Here is a 12,979-nt window from a genome sequence, read left to right on the forward strand (position 1 = left end):
TATGTTGAATGGTCAAAATATGTCTTGGTAACATCTTGATTATAATAATTTAGTGTTCAAATAGTTGGCCTGTGGGGTCTTAATTCAATCAATTACAACTTTGAGAGAAGAATATGATTAATTTGCGTCATTCTCACATGAAGGTTTCATTTAAATTTGTCAAGAAGTCTCAATTAACTGGCTTTACCAAAATATCAATTTGGCGTTACGGACACTACACCCGTTACGGACACTACATATTGCAAATATATCTATTAATATAACAACTAAAGACGTATGAATATGTAACTAGAGCCCTACATGAGGCCAACAGGACCAATGCATGTCATAATCACCAAAAATGGTAAAAAATTCTGCAGCATTCTGTTACAGCAAGACCGTTACGGACACTACAGAAAACAACGGAAATGACACGCAAAATCTTTGGCATGTGAATTTTGCAAACATATGCCCCCAGCAACAAGGTTTTTGTATCAAATCATATCACATACTACATAAAATGTCTGTATTTAATTTAAAGTGTTTATTAAAATGCATTAAATAAGATTTCTCAGGCCATTTTCAACTTTGCAGTGACAAAGAAAACAAATTAGGTTCAGCACCCCCCATTGACAAAACTATTGTGAAAGATTTCATTTTTATCGGAATTCCGTGATTCAGCTGTCAATTTGTTCCTCAAAAATCTGCTGATTTACTAAAACAGTTAGTGTTTGACAAATTATTGCCAAGTTTAAGCAGCAATGATGTATTCTGGGGTATTAAATCAAATGAACATGCGTTACATGGTGAAAATGTGCAATATGAAGAGTTTGTCTGATAAAAAAAAACTGAAACATGGATTCAGTGGTGGTAAATTATGATCTGGCTTTGAAACGTCATACATTGGCAATGATAGTCTACCATTACAACATATGAAATAGTTTAATAAACATAAATAGAAGGCTGTTACATAGTGTTACATGATCTCAAACAAGTAGGTACATCTGATTGTGGCTGACCCGTCGATGATTAGCATTTGATGTTCTTTGGTTGGGGTTTGACATTTGGTGTGTAGTGTTGCATAATTAATGTGTAGTATTGGATGTTTAATATGTACTGTTTGTTTTGTTCACTGTTTGATATTTAGCATTTACTGTTTTATATTTACGTTAGCACCGTTTGATTTTTGACGTGATGTCTAAGAGTTGGTTTTGTTGGTTTATTGTCTGATGTTCATTGGGTGGAGTTTAACATTTGGCTGAGTATTTAATGTGTGGTGTTTGACGCTTAGCATTGCCATGTTTCCTGTTTGGTTTGATGTCTAACTTCGTTGCCATTTGATTTCTGACATGTGATGTATATAGGGTGGTTTTGGTGCCTGGTGTTTTTATGTTTAGTGTTCAAAGTTTTAACCCTTTTAGCTGGTGCCATTTGGATTTGGTATTTGGTGGGTTTTTTTTTCATTTGTTTGTTGTTCAGCACGGAAACTAAAACCAAAGGTTGTGAAACATTTGGGTAAAAATCTTGAACTAATCTCACCTGCCTCAGAGGCAGCCATTAAAGCCAAGTCATTAAGTCCGTAAAAATTCTTCCAGTCTTAATAATGGTGTTTTTACACACACACACACACACACACACACACACACACACACACACACACACACACACACATACAAAGTCTTTAAGACGGTTGGTTGTTGGAACAAAGAAATATTTTAAGAGGTTTCTAACCTTAAGCAATGTGTGTGTGTGTGTGTGTGTGTGTGTGTGTGTGTGTGTGTCGGACACTCTGACTCTCTGTTTCTCTATTATTAGTTCTGCTCTGTCATTATCGGATTAGAGAGGGAGAGTGTGTGTGTGTTTCTGTGTGTGTTTCTTTGTGTGTTTCTCTGTGTCTATGCGTGTCAGCAGTTTTTTCTGTTTCATGTCTCAAGCATATCGATAATGAGTGTGTAATCCACTCATTTAAGTTGTACACACAAACACAAGGATATGGAATGCTAATCCGAGTCAGAATTCTGGGAAGTGGACGTTTAAAGCCATGTGCTGGTATTCAGTATGTGATATTCTTACTTCTGGCTATCACTAGGAACAAACTGACCTGGTTGCTAGTATGAGCTAGCTGTACTTCCTGCTTGGAGACCATGATGTCACTCTTGACCCTTGATGACCTCATTGAGGTTACAGTATTGAGGTGTCTAGCAATTTAGGCCAGGCCAACATTAGCTAACTAACTATTAAGTTAGCTGTGTTTAGCTGCTCTAATGACAAGTTCTCAGCTTGATTCTAGCAAACATCAGCAAGCTTTATAAGATTACTAAATATGATTATACATACGGGCCACTTTTTCCATGGAATAAAAACATATTCTATTCCCTTCTAGTGGGTTTATTGATGGCAAGCAATATTGTTATCATATTGCTTATCCTCCATGTATTATGCCACTCTACCCAATGGAGAACGAGCGTGCAATATTATTATAATATTTCACGATGTCAAGACAACACGACGTCACACGTCAGAGCTCATGCGAAGATCCAATGACAAAACTTGTCTGCTGCACATGCGCAGAATCATTTCTTTGTCGGCTGGGAGAGAGAGAGAAGATGGAGTTAATTCAGTGCTTGGTTTAAGCACGAAATAAATCAACTGAAAACTGAAACTAAAGATGTACTGAACACCCGAAAGGCTACCAAAACTTCATTATATATTCTTCACACATATTTACAAGAGAAAAACATACCAACGGACATCGGAAAACTGGAAAAGAGACACGTCGGAACTGTAAAACTTCCACGCTAGCGAGTGACTGTGAGTTTGTACACAAACATGGCCGCGAGGTTTACTTCATTAAAAGTGGAAGATTTAGAGAGAGAGAGACACACTGAATACCCAAAAGGCTACCAAAACTTCATTATATATTCTTCACATATATTTACAAGAGAAAAACATACCAACAGACATTGAAAAACTGGAAAAGAGAGCAATAGCGGAAATATTGTCAATGTTCTACTTGGAGGTGAGGAAAAGTGACGGAGACTTTTGCAAGCGGACTTCACTCGTTGTCGTCGCTCAGCAAAGCCCTTTTGTTTTGAACAACTGCAATGTAACAATGAACTACTACCAAAAGTAACTCTGAACTTGAACTGTCAGCTTGTATATAGCTTGTATATAAGTTGGGTTGTTGTTCAGGCTTTTTGGACTTGTACCATTTTTGTTAGAACTTTGACTTTGTACATCTACATTGGACTGACAGAACATTGAATTACATTTGATCAGAATCAGCATTCAATATTGCTAAGTTACCCCCTTGTTCTTAACTTTTTGAAAAATCTACAATTGTTCAATCGAATGTGTATGTATATTAATAATAATAATAATAATAATAATATATTGGCTGGGATTTTTTTTTCATGGTATATCAGATATGTTCCATTCAGCTACTCGTCTTTGACTCGTTCCATATCATGCTAGCTGAATGGAATATATCTGATATACCACGAAAAAAAGTCAGCCAATATTATTTAATTATTTAAAGTACCAGAAAGTTTGAGAATATTTTGGTATATTGTATACTGAGTCCTGTGTGTGTGTGTGTGTGTGTGTGTGTGTGTGTGTGTGTGTGTGTTTTGCCTCCTTGTGTAAAATGCAATTAGAATGGCTTTGTTGTTTTTCAGCACTGCTAGCAAAGTGTTCACAATAGAGAAAGTTGTGGAACACACATCGTTCACGCTTCTGAACATTCTGCTGTTTTCCAACTGACTCAGAACTTACACACACACACACACACACACACACACACACACACTATGTACAGTACCAGTCAAAAGTTTGGACACCCCTACTCATTCATAGGTCTTTCTGTATTGTGACTATTCTCTACATTGTAGAACAATACTGAAGGCATCAATACTATGAAATAACATCTGGAACATATATGGAATTATGTGGTAAACAAAACAATATTAACAAACAAAATATGTTTCATATTTTAGATTCTTCAAAGTAGCCAGTGTTTACCTTGATGACGCTTTGTACACTATTGGCGTTATCTTAACCAGCTTCATGAGGCCGTCACCTGGAATGCTTTTCAATTAACAGGTGCCTCGTCAAAAGTTAATTAGTGCAATTTGTTGCTTAATGTGTTTGAGATCAATCAGTAAATAGTAAATAATAAAAACACAGTAAATAGCCCTATTCCACAACTGTAGTAATCCATATTATGTCAAGAACCGCTCAACTAAGTACAGCAGCCTGGAGTAGGGTTAGGTTTTAGGATTAAGGGCCCAACAGTGCCAAGATGGTGGTCCTGGGCTTAAACCAAAACCTTCAGATCAATAACCCATAGCCTTAACCACAGAGCCACCACTGCCCTATGCACAGTAATTAATTAGTGTGTTTGCTGTTTACAGAAACGTTAATGGACACCAAATGGGCCACAACAGAGCTGGCATGGACCTCACATCCTGAGACAGGGGTAAGTGTCTGTCCATGTGACTGTCTGTCTCTCTATGTGTTTGTCTATCTCAATCTAGCTACCTGACTCTTTATAGTATATCTCTCTCTCTGTTTGTGTGTCTGTCTTTCTATCTCTCCATGTATCTCTCTCAAATTTATTTATTTTAGTAAATTGATAAAACCCCATAATGCACCACAATAGAGATGTATAGTATTACCCATAAAGCACTGCTACCTGTAGTGGAGAGGGAGTGGGCAGTGTTTCCAACAAGAGGAATGTTTTTATAACATTAGTGCTGTCTGTCTCTCCCTGTGTCGCTCTGTCTGTCTGTCTCTCTCTCTCTCCCTGTGTCGCTCTGTCTGTCTGTCTCTCTCTCTCTCTGTGTCGCTCTGTCTGTCTCTCTCTCTCTCTGTCACTCTGTCTCTCTCTCTCTGTCTGTCTGTCTGTCTCTTTCTCTCTGTCACTCTCTCTCTCTCTCTCTGTCTGTCTGTCTTTCTCTCTCTGTCACTCTGTCTTTCTCTCTGTCTGTCTCTCTCTCTTTCTGTCTGTCTGTCTCTCTCTTTCTGTCTATCTGTCTCTCTCTTTCTGTCGTGATCTCTCTCTCTCTCTCTCTCGCAGTGGGAGGAAGTGAGCGGCTACGATGACGCCATGAACCCGATCAGGACTTACCAGGTGTGTAATGTCCGTGAACTGAACCAGAACAATTGGCTGCGTAGTGACTTTATCCCGCGGAAGGACGTGCTGCGCGTATATGTGGAGCTGAAGTTCACTGTGCGGGACTGTAACAGCATTCCCAACATTCCCGGCTCCTGCAAAGAGACTTTTAACCTCTTCTACTATGAGTCTGATTCTGACTCAGCCACGTCCACCAGCCCCTTCTGGATGGAGAACCCGTATGTCAAAGTGGACACCATTGCTCCAGATGAGAGCTTCTCCGCACTGGAGTCTGGACGTGTCAACACCAAGATCCGCAGCTTTGGTCCGCTCTCCAAGAACGGATTCTATTTGGCGTTCCAGGACCTGGGAGCCTGCATGTCTCTCATTTCCGTACGGGTGTTTTATAAAAAGTGTTCCACCACCATTGCCAACTTCGCTGTGTTCCCTGAGACAGCAACAGGAGCCGAGGCCACGTCTTTGGTGATTGCCCCAGGGACGTGCGTCCCCAACGCTGTGGAGCTGTCCGTCCCCCTGAAGCTCTACTGTAACGGAGACGGGGAGTGGATGGTTCCTGTCGGTTCCTGTACCTGCATGTCTGGATTTGAACCTGCCACTAAAGAAACACAGTGCCAAGGTAAGAGCTTTAAAAATGGACAGATAATGACAGATCGATATTCAGCAGAGAGTTTTTCAGCATGTTGTGCTTCATTCTGAAGGAGGGTGCCGACATAGAGTTAAGGTTAACACGAGATTCTGAAGAACCGTGTATTTGTAAACCTTATAACTGATAATCGAGTCATGCCTTACACACAACCGTATTCTAACAGTGCAGTTCTGTCTTTATCAGTCCGTATCGCTTTACAGCACCTTGAGGTGTTGAGCTAGTTTTTCTGGCCTGCACAGGAGACTCAGATATTTAGCCTCAATCTGAGCGGAACGAGGGAATGAATAAGTAAAATGCAGTGAGGGAGAGAGAGAGTAAGAGAGAGAGGGTGAAAAAGGAGAAGGAAAAAAGGTCTGATGGAAATCACATTGAGGTGAACGAAAGTGCAGTGAAGTGAAAACCACGGGTACTTGAAAGGTCAAAGGGAGAGATGGAGTGGAAATGATCCGGTGAAACGTTAACCCTTATTCCTCCGCTCAGGTCAAAATGACCCGCTCAGGTCCTGTCCATATGTATAGCGAATAGTTTTTTGTTTGATTAGTTTTTAATGCTCCATTTTCCAAAACATCTCCATTCACTTGAAAACGCAAAACAGTTTGAAACAATTTGAAGGGCATGCCAGTGGAGTGTGTCTGTGCTGTGTTCTAAATATCTGCCTACTCCCTATCTCTCATACCCCTTCTCAACCAACAGGGAACAGGTTCCGTTCTGATTCGTGCACCAAATTTTGAACCGTTCTGAGCATTCTGACCAAAAATAAATTGGTTCGGAACCTGAAAAGTTGGCTCCCAGCTGGAACCAAAATATAACTGGTTTTACCCATGGTCAACTATACAGCAGTTGTGTGCGTAGCACCATGCTATACGGTTCTCAATGTTGGACACTCCAAAGAGATGACCAAAAACGGCTTGAGCATAATGAAAGAGCCATGCTTTTATGGATGTACAATGTCAAAAGAGGAACACAAATTAGCACGTCTTCTCTTCTGCGGATGCTGAACCTCCATCGCCTTGACACTGACCTCAGATGCAATCGTCTCCGTTGGTTTGGACACGTCCAACGCAATAATTCTTGGATCAACAGATGTACTACCTTGGAAATTGAAGGGGCGAACAACCGTGACCGACCTCGAAAAAGCTGGAAAGAATCTGTCCGTGCTGACTTGAAGCTATGGAATATCGCGGAGGAGGCAACTCAAGACTGTGCTGAATGGAGAGCTCTGCTGAAGACTGCTAGTCACACACACGTCTGACATGTCAACTGACTCAAAACGGATAGTGAGTGAGTGAGTTTTACCAGTGTGAACTGAAACGACAACAGTGGACGTGTCATTAGTTTGGAGAGGAAGCAGAAAAGGATACATCGTGAGAAAAAAATGGACCGTAAACAAATATCTGCAATTACAGAACAAAAGCTCACAGGAAATCAGTGTGCTCTGCCATTTTGTGACTATTGTTTACTCCCGCTGTGAATTGTGCAACGCTCTCTGTTCATGACACATCCTTGATTTCAATAGTTTTGCTCAAAACTGGTGAAAATGTGGGCTGATTCACTAACTGGCACCAAGATTTAAAGAATCCTGAATGGAACTATTTCAAGAACCCATTGCCTGTTGGTTGAAAAGGGGTATAAGTGATGATCACTAAGTGATGATCACTAAGTGATGGTATTTGGGGCGGAGCTAGAAGTGCTGTTCAGTGCTGATTGGTTATGCAGACAAACACTGACTGTAAAAAAAAAAAGATAGTCAGGTTTGTGCTGTTTTATATTAAAAAAGTGACATTTCTTACACTACATAACAGTGCACATCATCTTTAAACACAAACTCAGCACCGACACCTTTGTCTTTTTTGGGTTGTACTGAATGCAGCTTCAAAGAGCTTTTTACCACGGAATACAATGTTGTTTTTTCTTTCTGTTCCATCATATTTTTGTCCCCAGTCTTCTGAATTTATAAACGTTTTAATGTTGTCATGGTGTGGTTTGTTGGTCTTGTTCCTCATTTTTTCGTTACAAGCTCTTCTTCGTCTTAATGATATTGCATTTGCTTTTATTGTTGTCATGGTAACCACTTCAGATAACTTTCAAGTTGGCTGGGAATAAACTTTTGGTTGTTTTGGTTCCTGTTTTTAAAAATGTAGTGGGAAAATCACACTGACTCTGAAACGAAGAGAAAATAAATTGCTATAAAATCTAAACAGACTAAGTGAAGGTAGTGCTAAGTAGTGCACGCTACATCAGGGTTAATGTAGTGAGGGAACATTAGCGTGGACTGCAGCTCCATGTTTAAAACCTCGTTTATTCTCTCAGAGCAGCTGAAGGTGAAACCGGCCGGAGACTGGAGCTGATAAACTCCCACTAATCAAACAAGCGGAAAGGAAAAGAAGAATAAATCTGTCTCTCTCTCTCTCCATCTTTCCTTATCTCTCTTTTCCTCTCTCATGCACATGTTAATCGTTATCATGGTAATACTCGACTGAGCAGCAACGAGACTCGACTTATTCAACCATGAATAGTAAATTCAATTGATTCTTTTTTTTATCCTTTACTTTTATTCACTTCTAGTTTTGTTTGTTCTTCAAAGGAAACAGGAAAATTTATACTCTGTCTCTCTCTCGCTCTCTCTGACTATATATGCATCTTTTTCTCACCATCTCTCACTCTGTTTTTCTCTGTCTGTCTACCTATCTGTCTCTCCATTTGTCTGTCTGTTCATCTGTCTGTCTCTATCAGTGCCTTCCTCTCTCTCTCTCTCTCTCTCTCTCTCTCTGCCTCTTTTTCTCACTGTCTCTCCCTTTGTCTTTCTCTCCATTTATCTGTCTGTCTCTTTATCTGTCTGTCTGTCTTTATCTGTCTGTCTGTATGTCTGTCTGTCTGTCTCTATCACTGCCTTCCTCACTGCAGTCTCATGTCTCTTTTTTGTCTCTGTCTCTCTGTCTCCCTTTCTCTGCATATCTGTCTGTCTTTTTGATTGTGTGTCTGACTCTTGGTCTGACTGTCCATTTCTCTCTCTCACTCACTCTGTATATCTGTCTGTCTCTTTGTCTGTCTGTCTCTCTCTCTCTCTCTCTCTCTCTCTCTCTCTCATTCTTTCCCTCTCTCTGTATATGAGGTGTTACATTACAGCAGCTAACTGAAATGAAAAAGAACGTGGAAAACACCTAGCTTACTTTCAGGGTGGGGGGAAAAAACCCTCCATTTTTATCCTCTCCCTTCTGTGTTTTTGTTTTTATCGATTTTTCGGTGCTGTAACTGGAGAAATAAAAGCAGGAGGCACTCAGTGTCAGTCAGTAGAAAGTGTGTTAACTCTTAGCCTTGAAGCTGCTTAAACCTCTGATTAATGGATGAACAAACAGGGCTAATATTGTTAGCTTTAAGCGCTAATGGAGTTTAGGAGTTTGTACTAACGTGTTATTCTGTTGGGTCCAAAAGTCCGAAATCACAGAAATGAGGTGTTAAAAACTCACACTGTTTATAGATAGCAGTTTATTAGCCTTTAGTGCTAATGGAGCTTTGTGCTAATTTAGCATCCAGCCAGGTCTAACAGTGCGCTACTGAAAAGTGTTTAATAAGTTAGCAGTTTTCCTCACAGTGTCTAATACTACACTAATATATGCTATATTCCTGCCTTATAGTCTTTATTAGCACCGAGGGCTCTGAACAACGCTAGCAAATGCAGCTAATTATGCTAGTTATTACTGTCAGTGGAGTTTTATGCTAATTTCATACATAATCAGGTTCATAAAGACTTCCTGTGTGTTGCGATATGTGTTATCATTCATACACACACGCACACAGTTTTTGTGTTTTAGAGCAGACTTTTGGACTCAAGTGTGTAGTAGTGTGTCTTCAGAAGCCGACATAAAGAGAGATAAAGATAAAAGCGGCTTTATCAGAAACTCATAAGCACTGCTGCTAATAAAAACACCGCTGTTATAAAGCGAAAAATCATTAACTTGCAGGTCTCTGTGGATGGCCGCTCTGCTGAGAAATGTCTCACTCACGCGCACACACACACACACACACACACACACACAAACAGAATACTACATGTAGTGTATGTTTCATGTGTGTTAATTCTGTGTGTGTGTGTGTGTGTGTGTGTGTGTAGCATGCAGTCCTGGTCTGTTTAAGTGGAAGCAGGGTGAAGGGCCGTGTACCCCGTGTCCTCCAAACAGTCGCTCCATTTCTGGTGCCACATCCATCTGCATCTGCAGGAACGGATTCTACCGAGCTGACAGTGACACCCCTGACACAGCCTGCACCAGTGAGTACACACACACGCACACACATACGCAAAGCCATGTGGTGGATTCTCACTGTGGAAGATTTATAAGTCTCCTGTACTAAAACTTAATTAGCCGAGTGCTTATTTGCGTAAACACACACACACACACACTTAAGCAGTATGAATGCAGCCATAAAACTCAGTAACACAATAAAGGATCAAAACAAATTGTGCAGCACCACATGCACTGACACTCTGTATTCTATGAACATATGTTCCTCCGTCTGTCTGTCTCTTTTTCTGTCTGTCTTTCTCTTGGTCTACCTGTCTCTCTCTATCAGTCTGTCTATTTCATATGTCTGTTTCTCTGCCTGTCTTTGTACGTGTGTTTTTCTTTGTATCTCTGTCTTAGTATCTGTCTCTTTGTCTGTCTGTCTGTCTGTCTCTCTCTCTCTCGCTCTCTCTCTGTTTTGTGGAAGAGTCAGGTACAGGTGATAAATAAGTGAGGGATGGCTGGACAGATTAATTTCCTTTCTCTAAAAAGAGAGAAGCTCAGTACACACATTCACTGAGGGTGTGTGTGTTCAATTAGAGGAGTTTAGGAGGTGAAAGGTCAAAGGTGTAAATTTGGCTTACTTTCATCTCTGCAGTGAGAGAAAGTCACACAGTGGGATGTGTGTAAAGTTAAATATATAATCACACACACCACACCCCACACACACACACACCCCACACACACACACACAAACACTGATTTAATCTGCTTCAGGTTGTAATTGTTTATATTTCAGGCCTTTATTGAATAAATTTATATTTATTTAATAATATTTGATTCATCTTAATGATTTCATTTTACTACAGCTTAATAATAATAATAATAATAATAATAATAATAATAATTTATTCCTCATAGGTGTGCCATCTGCTCCCCGTAATGTGATCTCAAATGTGAATGAGACATCTCTGGTGTTGGAGTGGAGCGAGCCGAAGGACCTGGGCGGCCGTGATGATCTCCTCTACAACGTCATCTGTAAGAAGTGTGTGACAGAGCGTGGAGCGTGTACACGCTGTGATGATAACGTGGATGTGTCGCCGCGACACCTGGGACTGACGGAGCGGCGCGTGGCCATCAGAAACCTGCAGGCACACACACAGTACAGCTTCGAGATCCAGGCAGTCAACGGCGTGTCCAATAAGAGCCCACATCCACCACAGTCCACCTCCGTCAACATCACCACCAATCAAGCTGGTGAGAAAGAGAGAGAGAGACTGTGTGTGTGTATGTGTGTGTGTGTGTGTCCATCCTCTGTCCTCTCTGTCTCTGTCTGTATGTATGTCTGTCTAACTTTATCTGTCATTCAGTTTTTCTCTCTGTCTCTCTGCTTGTCCATCTTTCTCTCTCATTCCTGCTTTTCTGTCTTTCTATTTCACTATCTGTCTCTCTCTCCCTGTTCATCTCTTTGTCCCTCTATCATCTTCTTTGTCTGTCATTCTCTTTTCTCTCTCTGCCTTTAGCCCTGTCTGTCTGTCTCTCTGTCTTTCTCTCTCTACCGGTCTCTCTTTATTGTTCATTGGATGATGTCATGAAAACAGGGTTATGGGCTCGAGTCCCAAATGTGAGTTAATAAGAAATAGATTTTTTTTTTTTTAAATGAGGCATAAGGTGGCTTGGGATGGAAACATGCAAATACAGAAACTGCATCTCACCACAGTGTATGCTGAAGGCCAGGGGTTTGGATTTTATTTTCAAGAGTTGCTGAGACTTTAGTGTGTTTGTGTTTGAGATTATTTTTAATTGTTATTCTCACATGGCCACCGCTGAATATTCACACGGCTGAACTGAACCTAGCCTGTAAGAAGAACAGCAAACAGAGCAGCGCTAATCTGTGGTAGCCATTTTTACCCCCCAGGAGCATCCCTGGGTGAGGGAAGAGTCCCCATACTGAGCATTGTCCTGTAACCCGGGGCTGGGGGGTAAGGGTTAAGGGGGCAGGGAGTAACAAAGAAAAAGACAGAAGAGACACATGATCAAAGATCTGAGGATTAGCCAGAGAGAGAGAGAGAGAGAGAGAAAGAGCAACAGACAGATAGACAGCAGAGAGAGAGAGAGATGGGGATTAGGAGAAGGGAAATGACAAAAGACAAAGAAATGCAGGAGAGCAGAAAAGGGGAAATACAAGGAAAAGAAAGAGAAAAAAAACCCAGAGCAGAATGAACAGTACAGGAATGAGTGGATAAGAGCTCTGTGTGTGTGTGTGTGTGGTGTGAGGGGTGTGAACTGAGCTTTCCATTTTGCCATTTGTGTCTCTTCCCACTAGGGATTTCAGAACCCATTCTCTCTAAGGAAATACACACACACACTCAAGCCTTTCTACTAATCCGAATGGTGTGTGTGTGTGTGTGTGTGTGTGTGTGTGTGTGTGTGTGTGTGTGTGTGTGTGTGTGCGTACGCTGTTTAAAGGGCATGTGCTTGTGTTTAAAAGGAATCGTTTTTGTTCCAGATGAATCGTGTTTGTTTGTATTTGAATGTGTTGAATCATTTGGTTCATAATGAATTCATGCAGTCTCATGTTAAATCCCATGGAGTCATATTAGATTGAATCATTAGTTTATACTGAATCATTCGGAACTGTTTTCAGCATTTGAACTCAACACGTTGAACCGAATCATTTTTGTTCGTGTTCAGTGTTCTTCAAGTTTTTTTACATGACTGTTGAATAGAATGTTTTTTCAATCTTTTTTTTTTTCGCTCAGCTCCGTCTGCAGTTCCCACAGTGCATCTAATGGGGGCGTCGGCAGGCACCATGAGCCTCTCATGGCTTCCACCAGAAAAGCCAAATGGAATCATTTTGGATTATGAAATTAAGTATCATGAGAAGGTGAGTGAATGACACAATCATGGGCATACCTCACATCATCTGTATTAAAGTTGAATCATTTGGAATCAGTAATGTCTCAGCATGATTCAGTGTCAGATCGATTCATTTTTGGT

At 40.7% G+C, this 12,979-nt stretch overlaps 1 protein-coding gene across 2 annotated transcripts in view; it reads left to right on the top strand.

Moving 5' to 3' along the window:
* LOC132899352 (ephrin type-B receptor 3-like) overlaps positions 1-12,979 on the top strand; it is a 71,846-nt gene that overhangs the window by 43,638 nt on the left and 15,229 nt on the right. For both annotated transcript variants that reach the window (XM_060941144.1, XM_060941145.1), the window contains exons 2-6: positions 4,392-4,456; positions 5,057-5,729; positions 9,871-10,026; positions 10,901-11,236; positions 12,742-12,866. In XM_060941144.1, the coding sequence (XP_060797127.1) occupies positions 4,392-4,456; positions 5,057-5,729; positions 9,871-10,026; positions 10,901-11,236; positions 12,742-12,866 (1,355 nt within the window). The remainder of the gene's footprint in view (positions 1-4,391; positions 4,457-5,056; positions 5,730-9,870; positions 10,027-10,900; positions 11,237-12,741; positions 12,867-12,979) is intronic.

The sequence above is a fragment of the Neoarius graeffei genome, chromosome 15 (assembly GCF_027579695.1).
Source record: "Neoarius graeffei isolate fNeoGra1 chromosome 15, fNeoGra1.pri, whole genome shotgun sequence".
Taxonomy (NCBI): domain Eukaryota; kingdom Metazoa; phylum Chordata; class Actinopteri; order Siluriformes; family Ariidae; genus Neoarius; species Neoarius graeffei.